This window comes from Manacus vitellinus, unplaced genomic scaffold, assembly GCF_001715985.3.
Source record: "Manacus vitellinus isolate BGI_N305 unplaced genomic scaffold, ASM171598v3 scaffold_66_pilon, whole genome shotgun sequence".
NCBI classification, from domain to species: domain Eukaryota; kingdom Metazoa; phylum Chordata; class Aves; order Passeriformes; family Pipridae; genus Manacus; species Manacus vitellinus.
The window spans coordinates 1822305-1841490 of NW_021940729.1; the positions used below are offsets into that span (position 1 = coordinate 1822305).

General features: G+C 38.4%; 1 protein-coding gene across 3 annotated transcripts; it reads right to left on the bottom strand.

Annotated features, from left to right (window-relative positions):
* Positions 1 to 128: 128 nt before the first annotated feature.
* On the bottom strand, positions 129 to 17467 carry CASC1 (cancer susceptibility 1). 3 transcript variants are annotated; one of them, XM_018083697.2, is made up of 14 exons: positions 17255 to 17467; positions 16154 to 16233; positions 14904 to 15005; positions 12659 to 12796; positions 11284 to 11430; positions 10084 to 10187; positions 8722 to 9001; positions 6688 to 6793; positions 4187 to 4353; positions 3279 to 3423; positions 2306 to 2520; positions 1331 to 1498; positions 1003 to 1116; positions 131 to 487 (listed from the first exon to the last, which is right to left on the bottom strand). In XM_018083697.2, exons 2-14 carry the CDS (start codon positions 16172 to 16174, stop codon positions 212 to 214), a joined length of 1983 nt encoding a protein of 660 aa, XP_017939186.1. In that variant the 5' UTR covers positions 16175 to 16233; positions 17255 to 17467; the 3' UTR covers positions 131 to 211. The 3 variants fall into 3 exon arrangements, with proteins under 3 accessions (XP_017939188.1, XP_017939186.1, XP_017939187.1); XM_018083698.2 differs by having other exon boundaries at positions 16154 to 16274; positions 17255 to 17307; XM_018083699.2 differs by lacking the exons at positions 16154 to 16233; positions 17255 to 17467 and adding an exon at positions 16003 to 16092 and having other exon boundaries at positions 129 to 487.
* Positions 17468 to 19186: the final 1719 nt, after the last annotated feature.

A 19186-nucleotide genomic window follows, 5' to 3' on the forward strand; every position in this document is an offset into this window, starting at 1 on the left:
AGTTCATTATTCTCTTGTGGCTAGGACCACTTAGTCGTTTTTATTGTTAGCTACTTTCAAACTGTAAACCTGAACAGAACTAAGAGAAAATTGTTTGCATTTGAGTCATTGGAGCTGTTTCAATGAGTTGAATAGAATAGGGTTCTAGACTTGAACTGTAACTTTATTGAGAACTTTTGATAATAAAGTTTTGAAGGAAAACACACAGTATTTAAGAGTATGTTAAAACCCTGGTAGTAAGGAGTAGCTGATACACAACATCCATAAACAGGCAGCTGGCTCCTTCCACTTTATCCATTGCTGCTTTGCTGGCAAAATCCTTAAGCAGATGGTAGAGTGTGGAGTGAAATTCAGAATCTTCTTCTACCTCTTCTGAAAAAGCTTCACTGGTTTCAGTGATTTTGAGCTTTTGTGCTTTCTGACCATTAAACATGTAAAGAGACCAGTTGTTGTCTTGGACAGAATCTGCTTCAAGATGCTCCCTTACCTATTGCAAGAAAAAATGTGCTGTAAGAGAGCCTGTGCCACTGACAGAGGATAAATTCTGGTGTGAAGTTGTAAATTCTTGTGAGTATAACACAGAAACAACCCCCCTAAACCAATATTAATATTAGCTCTCTGTGCCTAAGAGCCTGTGCACCAGGTGCTGTATTAACACTGAAATCTTCCATCTAAAGATGGAAGTTTTTGCCTCTAAACTCCAAGGTTTGGGTGCTCCAGCTGCTGTTCCTGACTCCTAGCCTAGCTAGGTGCAACAGGCATAATTTATTTTAGTTTTTATTCCTGAGACCAAATACTAGGCTAAATATTTTTGTGTCACATGCATTTAACTTAAAGGGGAGAGCTGCTGAAGGATTCAACATTATGGTGTGTTCTCTATCTGCCTGTCTGGGAGAAGCTTTAACCACGTTTTAATTTACAGGGGGAAACAAATCAGTGCTTAAGTCGCTTATTCCTCCCTTTGCAGCAGGGAGTAAATGAAATTAAACTAAATCCACAAACCTTGAACACTACGTGCTCTGGACCTGCTGCTCCATTCCACCTGCTTGATGCAAAAGCAAATGCAGGTGCAACCAGAGCCATCTGTTGACAGGCCTTAACTTCTGCCAGGGCAGCCTGGAATGCAAAAATACAAGGTGTTTTGTTTTTTATCTCTGGGAAAGGCACTGACTGTGTTATACAAATGTAAGGAAAAGCTTGCTTTAACCAACCAGAACCCACTGGCTCAGCTGGCAGCACACATGTATATTCTGGACTGCAGGTCTTCATGCAAGAAGGGTGAAAAGCAAGTGAAAAATGGGTGGAAAAAACCATTCACTCCTGTACTCACCTTCCTGGTCACAGGGACATAGTTGTGAGAATACTCTCCTGGGAAAATGTTCACACCAGCTTTTTTCAAAGCTGCTCTGAGGGCAAGTGGACTCATCCATTTTCCTGTGATGTGGGAAAGCACATCCTTCTCCTCCACCACTACTGGAGACAACATACACTGATTACCCTGTTGTACAAAGCAGTGAAAACAACTTAGTGGGCATGGAAGTCATTCACTGCTTTAGGCATTAAACAGTAACATCTTTGCTGTTCTGGGAGTTACATACATTATCTGCTACTCTGGGCTTGGAATTTCACTTACATGTCCTGAGGAAAGCCACTTTTCTGTAGGAATTCAGAAACTACACAGCTGTACTTTTTTCATGCTTTTTTCAAATCATGATTTATATATTAATGAACAGATGGACAATCACCTGTAACTTGAACCTTTAGAAGGAGCAAGTAGCATTAATAGTAGGCTGTTTGAAATGCTTTTCTTTCTCTTGATATAGCTGGGAGAAAAAAGGAATAGTTTTCAAGTCTCTAGCTGCTGAAAGTCTTGATTACAGCAAGGCAGAATCCATATCAAAGCATTTATTAGAACTTTGCAGAGCAATCATGCATATTTTTCCTTCTGACCAGCTCACAGAAAATAACTGAAATTTAAATAACCGGGACAGTGCTTGGAAAGGAAGAGATCCTCCCTCATTTTCACTGGCACAGAGAGATTCAAACTGGTCTTGTGGCAACATCTAAAATTCTTAGTGAAGGACACTATAATAATTATGGTTTGCTTTTTTTTTTTAACTGGTCTTGTGGCAACATCTAAAATTCTTAGTGAAGGACACTATAATAATTATGGTTTGCTTTTTTTTTTTAACTGGTCTTGTGGCAACATCTAAAATTCTTAGTGAAGGACACTATAATAATTATGGTTTGCCTTTTTTTTTTTTTTAAACTACCAATGTTTGATTAAAAAAACTATTTACATTACCTTAATTTGTATCTGAATTGTTGCCAAGTCTGTAGTAACTACAAGGAGTGCTTCATCCACCCCAGTAGGTTGTAATTCCCATGCTTTATATGGCATGTTGAGATGAGCATCCTGGAGAAGTGCTACTGTATAAAAGCCACCCATCACAAAGGTGATGCTCTTTTCTTGTGCTTCATACTTTATGTTGCTGATGCCATCAGTTCTCCACTGTTGGGCTGTACAGAAAGGATGTAAAAATACAAAGATGGACATGGAAAGCTTCTGCTAGTGATATGTGCTGGGGAAGAATTGGTAAAGATACCCCAGGTTAACTACTATTCACTCACAGTTAAAATACCAGCCACAAAATAAAGATAATTAATTTAAGGTAAAAACTCCCCTTATTTTAATTGTCTTTAAGTCCAAGATTGGGCTAATTTTGACAGGAAAGCTTCTCAATTTCAAAAGAAAAGAAAATATAGCACTAATGTAACTGTCATTTCTTACCTTTTAAACAGCAGCCCAAAAGATCATCTTTGAGAGTAACTTAAAACATCTAAATGCTTTAATAGGTTCTACTCTCTTTCATCAATGTGAAGCAAAGGTACATTGTATCTATCTAATAACTAGAATATCACAGTTGGTTTTTAACATATAAATTTCATATTGTAACAATATTAACATATGTAGTTAGGAGCTAGTTTGGCTCAATGTGGACTTACCTCAGCAAAACTTATACTGCTGCCCATTAAATGCTGTGGTTTTTTTTTTTTTCCATTTATATTAAAAAGCTACAGTAAAAAGCCTCAACAAAGCAATCCATCCTTAGATAGGGTGCAGAAGCAAAACAGAATAAAAAAACAACCCAAAACAAAACAACTAAATTAACATTGAAGTCCCCAAGTTATTTCTGGGCTCTGAATTGACAATAGTAAAACTCAGGTATAAATTTCATTATTCAAACTTAAAACAAATCTATGCTCTAAGTTCCTACCTTCAGGATCCCATCGGGCTACCACAGGACTGTCAAAATACACCACACTGTCAGGCAGCCCGAGGGTTATTTGTATTATTGATTCTGTGGCATCCTCAGCCTCTTCTGGGGAATATGGATACACCTCCAATCCAACATCAACTAACTTTGGCAAGATGGGAAAAGGACACATAACATTTTTATTAGAAAATGCAGCAGCCTAGGGTTTTTTTTTCCCTTAAGTCCCTTAAGGCAGTGCCACACAGTGGGCACAGTCCTTTTTTAACAGATCCACACTGTAAAAAAACCAAGAGCACCTGAGAGACAAAAGCAGGTCTAATTCTGCTCTGTCCACACGGTGCCCAAGGGAAGGAGAGGTCCTATGTGTGTGTGGCTGGGAATGAGGAGCCCGGACTCTTGATCTACCCCGTCCTGCTTCCGTAGTTTGAGTGGGAATTTTGCTTATTAAAGGCTTTCAGCTTCACAGACAAATGTCTGATGTTAGTAGCACTGCACCAGGCTCCAGCAGTGGGAAACTAGAGCACAGTTACTACAACTCCCAACTATCTTGCAGAGCCTGCAGTGAACATGCAGTGACTTTGTTACCAGCCTGCTTTCTCACAGGAAAAACTAAGGACTTCTGTTTGCTTTTACTGTGGCCAAGGGCGTTTTCCTGCACGTGGATCTGTGCTGACCATGCAGATGAGCCACTGACTGAGCACACAGCGACCACACAGGTGCCCTCAGCTGCTCCAAAAGTTGGCCAACTGTATGTAACTGGAAAATTATTTGATAAACTTGGCCCTTACATTTTCTGTCGGAGAAATCGCGGACGTGTGGGACGCAGAGTGGGGACACAGCTGAGGAGCAGCTTTCCAGGGGTGACAGGGAAGAGGCCTGCAAAGGGTGTAATCCCCTCCCTCCCTCACCTCCACCATGGTCCAGTCATTGACTTCCATGACCTGAGGTGGGAGCTGCAGGGCATCGATGTGGAACACACCACCCACCGGCATGAACCGCTGCAAATCAACAAAGTTTGCAGCTGCTGCCGCCTCTTCTTTGTCTCTTGTCTCTTCCTGCGCCAGTGGATCCCCTTCTAAAAAAATAACCAAACCACATGGTGCTCAAACTGAGACACTGAACTTTCCCACCTCTGTTTATTTTTCACTTGGAGTGCTTCACACTCGGCAGCGTTTCAGCCCCACCTGCTGGTGTTCCACAGAGCTTTTAACAAATAAATGAAATGGGGGGGAAAAAGAGAGCTGGGCAGTGAAAAGCTCTTCTTGTCTTGGAACTGAGCTTTTTAACAGATTACTCTCTGCTCTGAATCTGCAGCCAGTTCAAAAGGGTTTACGTAGGTACAAGGATTTTACTGACAAAACAAGTCTCATCATTAACCACAGAAGAATTTCCCAGTAGATTCTGGACAGGTTTAGTAAGACTGTATTGATATAAAAAGAAATGAGGTTAAAAAAATTCACCTTTACTGTGATTTTTTTGAGTGACCTTAAAACACTCGTTTCACGACAAATACTATAAAGCCCCAAAAGGTCACCTGCTGAAGGCAAAAGACATGATAATTATGAACAGCAGGAGAGACTTACCATGAAACACAATTTTCAGATAGCAAAGATAATTCATATTTTTCTATGCATAATTACCTACATATTACATACATGTTTGAATTGAAGGTTTAATTAATTGCAAAATGTTATTAAAAGGTATCAGTGCCGTGGACAAAAATGGCTCGAAATATTTTCTTTAAAAAAAAAACAAAACCAAACAAGCCCACATAAAACATCACATGGGATGCTACAGGAGGAGAGACAAGTTACTGTTGACAGGGATCAGGAAAAAAAGTGTTCAACACTGTAAAAACAGCTACTGTAAGTGTTATGAAATTTGCCTTGAGAGAGTGAGATCATAAAAAAATGACAACTATCTATATAAATGGTCTTGAAACTTAAAAAAAAAAGTGAAAACGGTGTTAATTTTTATGTCAGATTTAGTTGCATTATGCAGAGGTTTTATTATACTGTATTCACACACCACCATAATGTCCTTTTGCAGTTATTCTGAGCAAAAAATTCACAAGAGGTAAAACACCGTTTTACTACCAGCCACAGTGGTAGTTTGCACTTGAACTTGCTTTTTAAAGATAACAATACAAAAATATTAAGTGTCTTCTAAACAAAACTATTCATTGTCCCAAGTTTAATTTAACTTCCTAAGAATGGTATAATAAGGTTAAACCCAGAGAACTGCAGGAGTTCTCCCTCTTTCCCCTGTTATTGCATTCCTGGTTTTTAACTCTTGGTTTATGTGGCTCCCTGTTTTCACTGAGTTTGTGATAATTGAATATCCTTTCAAGTCTATTCTGAAAAGCAGGGATTTTCAAAGCCTTATGGAAACAACATAGCAAATTCCTCCAAATGAAGCCTAAATCCTTTATATTCTCTGGAAAACCTTGCTTGAGTGGTCTTCAGGGTCTAGTCTGACAATTGGTTCCTTGGACTGTGCTCAGCAGAAAATGTTGTGGTGTGGGGTTTGGTTTCTTTAAACAAGGAAAAGGCTGTAAAGTTAAGTTACACTAATAGTTTGCAGTTGTTTTATTTCAGTCAGTACTACAAGAAAACTCACTTATTAAACCAGACAATGACACCACAACCCTGAAGACATTTGTAACTTATGTGGGACAGATAAACTGTTTTATGGCCTAGAATTAGGCCCTGTTTTAAGAAAGTGTATGAGCATGAATCCTGCTTTAGGCACACACTTCAGTAACACTCAGTAATGCTCCACACCACTCAAATGCCTACCATTATATGCATTTGAATCATTTTTTTTCTGAGAAAGTCAATCTCACCAGACAGCCTAGTAGATTCATACAGATTGTATGTCTCACCCATAAACATATGTATATATATATATATATATATATAATAATAGATATATCTACATAAACTTAATAAACATGCACATGAACATAAATATAAATAACAAATAAATGAAAATAAGTGTGGGGAGAAACTCCATTTTCCTACCTGTCCTGTTATCTCTCTGCATTTAACAATCATTAATAGAAATGTCAACAGACCTCAGGTGTTATCAAAACATCAATATATTTATAAGCTTTGCTCCATTCACACAGAGATCTATATTGCAATGTTTCCATGTATCACAGAATGGCCTGGGTTGGAAGGGACCTTAGAGATCATCCAGTTCCACCCCCTGGGCAGGGATACCTTCCACTAAACCAGGCTGCTCAGAGCCCCATCCAGTCTGGCCTTGAACACTTCCAGGGATGGGGCATCCCTGGGAAACCTGTGCCAGGGCCTCACCACTGTCACAGTAAACAATTTCTTCCTAATATATAAAATACTTAGCATAAGTACTTCTGTGCTGCTGCACATAAAACAACATCAAATACCTTGTGATGATCTGTCCAAGATTTCTGATTTCTTCTCAGTTTCCTCCTCTGTCTCATTTACATCCTCCATGTTATTGCTGGTTTCTTTCAGTGAGACAACACTCTTCTATATAAAAGGAAAAAGACATTTTTCCGTCAGTCAGAAACAGACACAATAAAGAAGAGGAGGCCCAAGGATACAGGTACAGTTCCACTCCTCCAGCAAGATCTGCACCAATCCTGCTTCAGGGTCAAGATTTTAGGAGAAATTATTTCTACCTAGCTAGCAAAAATAGTTTTGATTAAAGGTGCTCTCTGATTTGGAACTGGATGTATAAATAAAGTAATTACTTCATTTCCACAGCAAATTCCCTCTTGAGCTCCTCAAGTACCATACAAGCACTTGACACCTTTTTAGCAGTGCATGGCACTCCAAAATTATGTTTATGCTGACTGTAGAGCTACCAGGGTGGCACAAAGAGAATGTAAGCCAAGGCTGAATCCAAAGCCCTCCTGACACACTGCCAGAACCCCCACCTGCAGTTGTAGCCCATGATATTTATTCCCTTTCTCACACTGTGTGTTTATGCACAGGAATGTGGGGGAACTCAAGGCAGAGCCAGACAGGAGGATGCTGAGACACATTACCCTGGATTTCCAGCCAAATTTCCAACCCAGATACGGATTCATCCCTATCATAGAGGGCTCCTCTGGAAGCACAGCAATAGGAATAGGGCAGTTCAGGGTATGAGCCACTCATCTGGAAGCACAGGCACCTCCTGAGCCCTGTGTGTGTGTCTGCCAGCAAGTGGGAAGAACACACATCTCCTCAACAAGGACAGAAGGTGAGAGAAGTGGAGCCTTCAAAAGGAAAATTCACAAAACTGGATTGAGAGAAAGACTTGGGAAAGAAAAAGAGAAGAAATAAAATGAAGGAGGTTAAAGAAAGGCTGAGAAATGGGTGAAAACTGTCAAAAGATTTGTCATACAAAAAAAAAAAAAAAGAAAAAAGGAACCAAGAATGGTAGGATTTCAAGCACTGATTCACTACAAAGGTGCTGGGGACTGAAGAGGAGAAAAACCAAGATCATGAAGAGGGGGTTGGTCCTTGTATGGGCCATTCACTTAATAGGTGGACTTGATGATCCTTGTGAGTCCCTTCCAACTCAGAATATTCTGTGAAATCTGTAAAATTGCTCTAAACACACTAAGAAGGCATAAAATCTCATGTTTTACAGTTATTTCTGCAGAAATTTAAGACAGAGAACACAAGTAATTTACCTGCAGGCCGCAGATGATGCCCAAAGTGAAAAACCCAAACCCAGGAGGAAGAATACAAACCCAAGCAGCCTAAAGCCATCATACCTAAAGCCAACATATTCCATGGAATAATGCCAAGGAGGAGAACAGGCAGCCAGAAATAGTATTTGAAAAGCCCTCTAACAGCAAAGGGTCAGCTAAGTACTTGCACAGTCAGCATCAACTCTGAATCCTATTGTGCCCGCTGCAAATTTTCCTAAAATTGGATTTCTGCAGGGATTTTGTCTCAGAAGATCCATTCATCTGTACATATGGGAGTGAGTTACAGAAATATCCAGAGAAGTGGCCACAGCACCAAGCCCGACAAAGTTCAAGAAGCTTTTGGATGACCCCCTCAGGCACAGGGTGTGACTCTGGGGGATGGTCCTGTGCAGGGCTGAGGGCTGGGCTTGATGATCCCTATGGGTCCCTTCCAACTCAGCATATTCTGTGATTGTGTGATCCTACAACAGCACCTGATGTTCCCTATGGCTTGATCCTACTCTTAAAACCACCAACCAAATGCCAACTCATCTTTGCCGACTGCACCAAACCTCCCTTTCTACCTTCTGTCCGACAGCCTTTGCTCATCCATCTTTCCATTCCCTTGAGAAGATCTGAGAGCACTAATACAAGTTGCCTTTTTCTATAAAACATTTAAGAATTTGGCTCTCATGCCCAGGACACAGTAAAAAGCTGTGATTGTGTCTCAACAAGAGCCATGTACAATATCCCGTGCTGAGGGTTTTTACCCACCTTTCTCCCGGCAGGACACGTTTCTTCTTCAGCAGGCACACTGAGTTCTTCTCTGGCTTTCTTTTCCTCTTCTCCTGGTTCTTCTGCATTGCCTTTTGGATGCTCAGCTAACTCTTTGCTCTCTAAGGCTTCCAGGTCTGGCAGACCCTGACACTGCAGCCAGAGTGGAGACACGTGGTCGTAACGAGTGTGCAGAATGCGAACGGCAGCGCTGTTCAGAACCAGGGACTTGGGAACATCAAAGCCGTGCTGTGCATCACTGAACACGTGAGTTTTGGACCTGGGAACAAGAATTAAAACAACCCAAACAAAAAAAACCCAAAAACCAACAGTCCCTAGTAAGATTGGCAGCACTTATTTTTGTATTTCTTCAGAGATGCTCAAATCTCTTTTGAGATTTGTTGCGCTGCCTAAGAAACAGAGGGGGATGTCACTATACTTGTACTGACAGCTGTCTGCAAGACCCTCCCAGCCAAGCCATCACTGCACTGAGGGGATCAGGAGCTGCCAAAATAACGTCTTGACAGGGTGACAATGAGGCACAATCAGAAGGCAGCTCTTCTATACAGTACATTCCTGGTAAAACTAATTTAATGGGCAAATCCTACATAGGTGAAGCCACCAGCTGTGTTACACCAGCCTCAGCACCTTTCAAAATAATCAAAATAATTCTTATTTATGGATAAGATCAGCTGGTCACAAGTTCTAAGAATCTTCTGGTAAAGCAACATGTAGTTTTTAATTATTGGTTGAATATTTGAAGTGCACCTCTGTGCTGAACAAAAGGCTTTAATGCCACCCCAAACGGGCTCTTCCTGAAGGTCAGTCTGACACTGCCCAGCACTCAGCCTTCTAGGTGCTTACAGCAACAGGTCCTGAGTCAAGGTAAAGTCCTTTCAGTAATTTATTCCTCATTTTTGTGCAGTGGAAATAGGTAGTCTGCTCAAGAATCTCGTTTTGAAAAGTACACCAGTTAAATGGCAACCTAATAAAAAATCAAATCTTAGCTTCAGAACCCACTCTGGAGCATCCCAGGCTCCAGAATCTATCATCTATCAGAGAACTGAGCACAAAGCACCATTCACTGCTTTGCAAGCCACTGTAATAGCTTAGAAAAACACTTAATGCATCAGCAAGGAACATCACTTCCAGAGGAATTTCAATTCTCTGCATGAGTTTTATTGTTTTTCTTCAAAATTTGTTCTGGCAGTAACTAGTTCTACAGCAGCATTTTAAGAAACAAATTTATATACATATATATATATATATAAAAGATTATGAGAAATTGGTTCTTGGTGTTTACTCAACTTGGGTAGACAAGGCCAGGTCTCATTTCAAATTAAGAATTTAAGGGTGCTGTACCTTACTTTCTTCCTTAGATTGACCCAAATACAGAAAGTAACATTTTTATCCTTTATGACTGCCTGCATATTTCCAGTTTCAGAATCTTCATACATACTAGCTGTCTACAAAGAAAAAAGCCAATTAAATAATATTTTCTTCATATTTATATCACTTGATATTTATATTACATTTACACTTGAATAAATAAAAAACCCAAAACATGTAAGAATGAAAATACACCAGACCAAGTCCAGCTGTGCTGTATTTATACTAAACCACAACAGTTATAAACTCAAATTTCTTTGTTAAAATTTGAACTGTGTTCTTTTTCTTCCTCTGACTTCATAAATACTGTCAGCCAAATATGAGTTCTTACATTATTACCCTCAATGGCACTGCCTATTCCCTTAATCACGTGCCCTCAAAAATACTCCTCAGGGCAAGTAATAAAAAAACCTCCCAAAAAATACTTACTAAGCAACAATTGACTCCTATCAGAGTCATTGCACAGATTATTTTACCATTTAATAAATATAAAAACCTGTAAAATAATTACATTAGGAGTTTAATCCTAAACTCAGTAAAGGCAATTAAGAATTTAACATTTCTTAATTTGCAGAGGGCTTTGGCTATGAACATACAACTGGTTCACTATTTCCTTTACTCTTTCTCCTGTTTTTTTGTTTCCTCTAGCAATATTCTTTTGCTAAACATGCTTATATATATATATGATTAATATACTTGAAACAGCAAGATCACTACCTATACATGCAACCCCAAAAACTGATTCCCGAGCACATTTTCATTTTCTTGTTTAAATAATCTTCACTCTTCCCAAGATCTTAGTCTAAAAAATATTTTAGTCACATGAACTTGTGTTAAAAAGTGTGCACGGGGTAACCTTATGACCTGCTTTTCACATCTGCATTTTTTTATAGAGTCAATGAGTTTTAATTTAAATCAGTGAGGCAAAGCAGGAAATAAATTTCATACAGCAACCCCCTTGTTTTCTACACCTCCAAATCTCACCATAATTTAATCTTTAGTGACTTAATGATGAGAATTTCACCTATAAAGTTCAGATTTTCAGGAGTTTTGAAGAATGCCAAGCCTGGTGTGTGCTACACACACGATTTGGAAACTCAAGTGCTAAATTTGGAAAGTCACAGACTTTGGCACTCCCCATATCACAACTTCAAGACAGTAAATCTTACTCACTTTCAGCAGGTGCTGTGTAGCTTCATTGTACTTCTGATGAAGCAGATCCTGCAATTCCAGAATAGATTCCTGGTACTGGACTGCTTCTTTTGCTGTCATCTCATTTGGTGGTGTGTCCATTAAAAGAAGTTGCAACTTCTCAATTAACTAGAAGACATTGTGTGTGGGAAAAGGATCTCTGTTTTGACACCACCCTTAATGTACTGTGTTTGTTCTGTCATAAAAAAGGAGGCAAATTTGCTTCCTTTACACCTAAAAAAAATCTTAGTCACGGTCTTTTTCTATTATATCTCTAGAAATTGTGCTAAGACAGCATTTTTCAAATAGACAATCAAAGTGCTGGAAACTCCAGGCTCAAGTGTGTCTGCCTTCACTCCTCTGATCCAGTTCCTTCATTCCTTAACCTGTGGGCTGTGAAATCTTAGCTTACAAGCACAGATCATTTATTGACCTGGACTGATCATATGATGAAGCCTTTTGATCCAAAATTAGTTTATTTTTGCAACCACTATTTTTCTGTAGCAATAATCTCAACCACGAAACCCCAAATAAATAAATAAGCAGAAGGACATAGAGAAATTACATTTTGATGTAATTATTATCAGAAAAATCCTTGCCAGGAGGAATTATCAGTTGAAAGTCTTTAAAAGGACTAGCACAGACAAAAGCAGGACGTGGAAGGTGCAAGTTGTAGCACCTAACAGGAATTGCTAGATAGGAAGCGTAGCTCAGAACCAAACCAGTCCAATAAAACCTATATTACACATGGAACTTCCAACCCTAATTTCTGGAAGACCCCATTTAACTTCCTGAAGAAGTTAGCATATAAAGTTATATAGTTATATATATAGTCATACTATAAAGTAGCATAAATGAAAATAAAATCCTAAAATTCTAAATTGAAATGAAAATAAACCCCTAAATTTACAGAGCAGGCCCCAATTGCTTAAAATTGCTTCACGAGCCATCAACTGTTGGCAACTCCTGTTGGTAAACATCAGTTCTGGGAAATCCTGCTCTTTTGTGATATTTTACTGGCTCAAGTGTTACACAATGAGGGTGTTGTCCACTAAAGCATTTATTTATAACAGGAGCTTATATGCTCTGGGCTCAAGGTTGTTTAAAATGGAAGGGAAGATGGATGTTGGGATGCTAGAGCTCCGTGTAGAAACACTGCACTCAAATCCCTGAAATGCACATTTAAAGTCAATAAATGACTTCTTGAGGGTGAACAAAAAGTCTGTAATGAAAAAAAAATATAGAAAAGGAAGAGAAGCTTCAAGGTTTTGAAGGTTACAGCCCCCAAAAAAAAAAAAAAAGAGACAACAGTTAGAGGGAGGAGGCTGAAACCAAAATACACCATTTTAACACTTACATTTAGCACCTGCTCCCCCTTCTCCATCACAAGCTGAACATCCTCATCTTGATCTTCACGCCACAAGCTCATGAAAGTGTTGATTTGCTGTGGTACAGTTGGGTCAGGAATTCCATCACAGCTGAGGTAATGCTCCCACTACAAAAAACAAGGAAAAGAGGATGCAGGCATGAGGTGCAAGCGACTATTGATATCACAGGAAAAAAGGGGGGGTCTGAAAGACAATTACAGTGACACACTCACACCTAAATGCATCTAAATGGGATTCTAACACCACTTGGCTTATCCCTATGCCAGCAAAAAAATGGTTTACTTTGATATTAATGTGTTAAGATACTTCTGCCCACCCAACACCTGCTGTTTATACTTGTTTATCAGTGGTTTCTGTCCTGACGGGTAGAGTCTGTCTCCAAAAGCAATTAATTCAGCACCTGCCACAAATGAGGGGCTGAAAGAATAAATGGCTGAGAACATAAACAAGGAACCAGTGCAGGGGGAAGAGGGAGATGGTTCTCAGGCCAGGTGATGCCTACAGAACCAAAAATTCCTACACTGGCAATAAAGCTGCTTAAGAGCCTCTACTCCAACATATTTATTCCTCCTTTCTCTGCCTCCAAAGGAGTTTCCCTACCCCTTATCAGCCCCAACTGAACTGTTACAGAAACCTCTGGGGGGAATGTGAAATCCTAGATTAGGGTCGGGGGTTTTTTTAATAATTTTATTTTCAAATCAATTATTGTTCATTCATATAAGTGGTGGAAAGAAAAAAATAGTGACAGACTAAACCCACTTAATGCTAAACATAAGCCTAACATTGGACTCATAGGATCAATTTATCACCTGTAATGTAATTTTTTTCATCCTTATAATAGGCTATTAAGGAAACATTGCCTCACTGTTTGCTGTGAAGATTAATAATACTGCTACAGAAGATCGCATTACAAAGCAAAATGGATCTTTTAAAGCAAAAACACTTGTATAATTGCACTCCCAAGCACTTCCACAAGCATTTCCACTGACTTCTAAGAAAGCAATAGTAGGTGAGTATTGAGTGCCCTGGAAACTCCTGTGTTAAAGACTGATCAGTCTTCAGTAATTAAAATATCTGATTTCTTTTTTTTTTTTTTTACATCTTTGCACTTAAAAGAGAGCTTCAGTTTCATCATCACATCCTTAAAAATAACACCACTCGTTCTTTGAGAAAAAGGATAAATATTGTGATAAATTGTACATATATCTGTTAATCTGAACTGAAATTGTACAGAAATCGATGTGGAAACTCAGCATTTGATATTATATATTTCTTTTGCCATAAATATTGTTAACAACAGACTGATACAAACCCCGGTATTTCCCATAACCTACCAGTATTTTATTAGAAGATTTATTTTAAAAACAATAGTTCCATTTTGCCCTTACTTTAGAAAACAGAAAAATCTTATGTTTGTCCTTCCAAGAAACACTTTCAGAAACATCCACAAACAACAACTGGCAGCGATCACAAGCTGTAACAGGGAAATGCCAATTGCATTTAAAGAAAAATGGCTATTGCATATAAAGAAAAATGAAGAAGTGGTAAAGCTGTCAAAGTGGCTGCTTAAAGATACTGTGGTATGTCTAACCTTAAAATTTCCAAAACCCAACTGAGCACCTTGAGAAAAACCTCAGAGTTTGCCCTGCTTTGTGCAGGAGGTTGAGCTACATGAATTTCAGCAGTGCTCTCTAACATGATTTATCCTATGATTCTAAATTTGTTCTGCAGAGGCTTTAAGAGGATTAAGTGATAAACAGGACAAAGAGAAAATCCTTCTGTCCACAAGTCTATTTAACCTTACCTGGAGCCAAACGGACCAAATTTCACGTTATTGTTACTGAGTGATGTGTCTGCAAGATGGATTCACACAAGAGAAATGTTCTACTACAGTATTTCTCTACCTTACTATTTAAAATTTAACTTTACAGGTACGTAACACCATCGTGTGACAATTCAACCACCCCCCTACACTGCAGACATTCACTCTCAGCTGCATTTTCACGTTTCCAGCTCTGAAGGTTTGGCCAATCTCTCTCCAAATGATGACCTGTGATATCCAGGAACCACTGAAGCAAATGTTGTCAACTGTCTCAAAATCTATTAAAAAAAAATTTAAGCCCTGGTAGAGCTTTTTTTTGGGAAATGTTTAAAAGCAGAATGAATTAAAGAAATAGGAAAGGAAGGACAAGGGATTTTGGCAAGAGAGGTTACCTTTTCATGTTCTCTATATTCCATTTTCCACTGCTGTGCAGACAGAAACTTCTGTTCCAGTGAATTAAGTTCTGCTAGTTCAGACTCCTTTTGTTCTTGGTACTGTTAAAATATATATATGAAAAGTTAAATATTTGGCTTAGGTCTTACAATTATTTTACATAAAACAAACAAATATTTGGGATATTTGAATGATATATTATTTAAACAAATCCAAATGCAGGTAACTTGCTTTTTTTAATGAAACATTCCATTGAGAAGACTCTGGTAGTTTGCAATATGTTACTGTCATCACATTAGTTGCTGAGCTGAGCCACATGATAAATATAATGTGTCACATGATTGTTAACCTCTCTCTTGAACAGTTTCCATATCATCATCCTAATAAGAGCTGCTAAAAAATGTAAGCATGTGTTGGAAAAATGTGTGCAAGATTATTTTATTTTTTTTCCTTATAATTTCTATTATTTTAAGTTCATCTTCTTCCTAGAGGAAGAACATAATCTGTAAAGTACAAAAGGCATAGGCAAGAATGACTTTTTCTTAAAAAAAAAAAGACACATTTGTTGTAAATTTCTTTTTTCTTTGAAAACAGAAAAAATACTTAGATATTACCAATCAGTTTTTGTTCTGAATTCCAGTCTTGTCAGAATAATAAATATATGTAGTCTAATATGCACACATATATGTATATACACACAAATCACTGTATCTGCCCCAACATGTAACCAATTAAGGAATTTATACCAATATTTTCTTGCCACAGCTGTACCAAATATAACTATGGGGAACACAAAAAATACATTCAATTGAAAGCACAGTGGAACGGGGGAAAAAAAGGGGCATTTATTCAAACTGGAATATCACATATCACAAAAATTCATGTATTTAAATGCATCAAAACCAGGCAAGACTATCTCATTTATTTTTCTAAATCAAAGCAACACTAAGTCAAACATTTGCTTAGTGGGGAAAAAAAAAAATCAGCATCATTTTCTTTGACTTTACATGCATTATGTTTCATTACTGATCCAGCTCAGTACCACCTCAATTTGTGGGATCTTATCTCCCAGTGCCTTGGCTGGATTTTAGGACTTATGTTAATCCATGGAAGCTGGAAAATCTCCTCTACATTGTTCCCAACAGCAAGCACAGAAGGAAATTTAATTCCTATTCTCACACTGATGTTTTACAGACCTCGTCCCAAACCTAGAAACAGGAATAGCTTTTCTCAGTGAGTACAAACTAACTTTTGCCTCAAGCCTTGCCATGCGCTCTCGTTCAAGTCTCTCCTTCTCAACTCTTGCTGCTTCTTCTCGTTCAGCTTCATCTGAAGATTGGGGAATAGATCAAGAGCATAACTATATTTTGCTGAATAAAACCAGACAAGTGATTTTGTTATTAGCTGTAATGACAAAACGACCATAAAATGAGCAGCAGGAACGTTTAGCATTGCACAGAAATCTTCTCCCACGAGTCAAATTAATTTGAATCATAGTACTAAAACACACTATCTATGGCACTACCCCACCAGCCTGTGATGATACAAGAGGAGATAAGACAAGGGTCAACAAGCCCTCTTTCTCCCCCCTCAGAAACAGCAGCAGGAGTGCTCTCCTTCTGTTCCAGCTTCAATGGACACAGGTTCTTGATCCAAAGTCTGTGGTGAAACTGAGTGGTTTAGTTCCAAGTTACTCTTCTCCTTTCCTTCAACCACTGCTTTCCTACAACTTCAACCTTCTGGCTGTTTGTTCATTGAAATCCTCCTCATGATCAGCTATTCCCCATCCCAGCAAAGCTTCTCTTTGCTGCCATTAGGACTGGAAAGTTAGAGAGGATGTGAAAACTAAAATTGATTTCAACCTCTAAGCCTTCAGCCTAAACTGGAACATCAGTCCACAGGTTCCCAAACAGAGCCTTGAACATCCCCACCTACCTGGAAATCATGGCAAGGGTATCTGTGTTGCACTGAGGCGAGAGCAACAGCAGTTCCCAAACCTGCCTGAGCTGCTACTCCCACCCACAAAAGGCTACTAGTGATTAGTAGTCACTCAGTAGCAGTCACAGCGTGCCCAAGCCCCCACCAGGATGGATTAATGGCAAGTTAATTCTTCCCAAGTTCCTGACTGCAGGAGAAATAACTAGAGGAGGGAGTATTGCTCTGACAGGACACTGAGATGTGGCATCAAACCAATACAGAATTTGGCTCACACCAGAAAACAGAGAGGACCTACCCATGTTTGTGAAACACAAATATCAATTCACATGTAGCTCAAGAAATTACTTTCTTTACATTTCTTTAAAACAAATGATTTGCCCATCACATTCCCTATAAATGAAGTGCACAGTACCTCCCTCATTCAGCTTCACTTCCTCTTCTTTCTTTTCAGCTTTTTTGCCACCAGGCTTAACGTTTGCAGTAAATTAGAAGAAAACAAATGTCAGTGTTATTTTAATATATTCTGAGAGGTGTACAACTCTATAAATTTGCCCTTCAAATGTGATCCCTGAATTAATATTTTAGGCTCCCTTCACAGTGAATGAAACCCCCAGAATGGCAATAAACATTCTGGACTCAATTTTGTTCTCATTTTCCCGATGCAATATATGCTCTTACAATTAATATATTATTCTATGCTAGACATTCCCAAATATGGCCACAAACAGGAGAATGTTGTTTTTAATGTAGAAATTGAATAACAGGTAGATTAGCTAAGAAAGCAGATGTTATAACTTCAAATATTTTAGGATATACTGGGAAATGTATTTTGGGGCAAGTCTGGCCCAAATTAGAAGCATCTAATTCAAAAGACAAGTAGCAAGGGTTCTCTTTTCTGTAACTCCAGACAATCCACTATTCAACTTCTGGCCTAATCCTAGAAAAACTGTATTTTAAATCTGGATTTCTCAGAAATCAGTGCATCAATTCTTTGAGGTCTGGGTATATAGTTTATAAAAATAAAAGACAAGATAAGTAACATGCAAAATCTACCGTCATGTAACAGATGAACCAAAATAGAACACTGGTTTTTGTCCTGTAATTCATAGCATTCTCGTGGATGATACACATAAAAACGTGATAATTGGATCTAAACTGCAAAATTAATTCCCAGCCAACATTATTGTTTATGAGTGGGGCAAATAAGGCTATTTTTTTGTACACATGAGGAAACAAACCATGATATTCTGCATTGTTTCCTCTGCATGCTGGAGCCTAAGAGTGACAGCAGCCTAAACCCAGGTTGAAAAGCAAGGTATTGATGAAAAAAAATACACCAAGAAAATACATCCTGATCCTTTTTCACACACAAAGTGTGTTACATATACTGTTATTTCATACTTTGATTCTGATTTCAGATATAAATAACTACGTGGAAAGCTCTTCACTTTACACTACTTTGCGTGGCAGTAAATATAGAGATAAGGGTGACTTTGAATACAGAGGTTATCATGAAGCTGGAACAAAAACAGTGGTAACAATTTAGTACCAACAACACACATATAACCACCAGAGTTTGAGGGCATCTTATCACATTTGTTACCAAAGCATTTCTTTGCAAAATTATCCTGAAATAGAATCAGTAAACCCCACAATTCTACGCATTAAGTTTTCAGGGAAGAATCAGGGGGTTTTTTTTCACTTAAACAAACAAATAAATCTTTGATTACTTTCAGCGAAAAGGGAAATTTGCTTGTTTCAATTACTTGTAGTCACTTTTTACTCCGTTTCTTTTAACATTCTTATGACTTAACATAGCACCTGGCTACAACCTCCTGTCAGGGAATTGCAGAGAATGAGAAGGTCCCTCCAGAGCCTCCTTTTCTCCAGGCTGAGCCCCCCCAGCTCCCTCAGTCCTGGAGATGCCTCTTCCTTTTTCAAATTCAATTAACCCTGAGCAGATTAAAAAAATAAATGCAGCAATGAACTAGAGCATGTTTCTGCCTACCTACCTTGTTCTTCGATTTTGGACCCTAAAAGATCAGGGGAAAAAAAAAAAAAGGTAAAGTGAACATCAGAGAACAGGGGATCAACTATAAACGAATAATTAGAAAATACAACTATTCTGTAAAATTAGGTGAGGCTAACTATTGAAAAACTGTAATGACAATAACTTCAATACTGCAGAAAATTAGTTACCAACACGTGACTACAGACCATCATAATTTATCAGGCTAAATTATACTTATGATTAAGGAAGTGTATTTACTTATTTCCACTGTTAAAAAACTAATGCACATGAAATACGTATTTTAGTGTAGGACATAGTTTAGTAAAATATTTT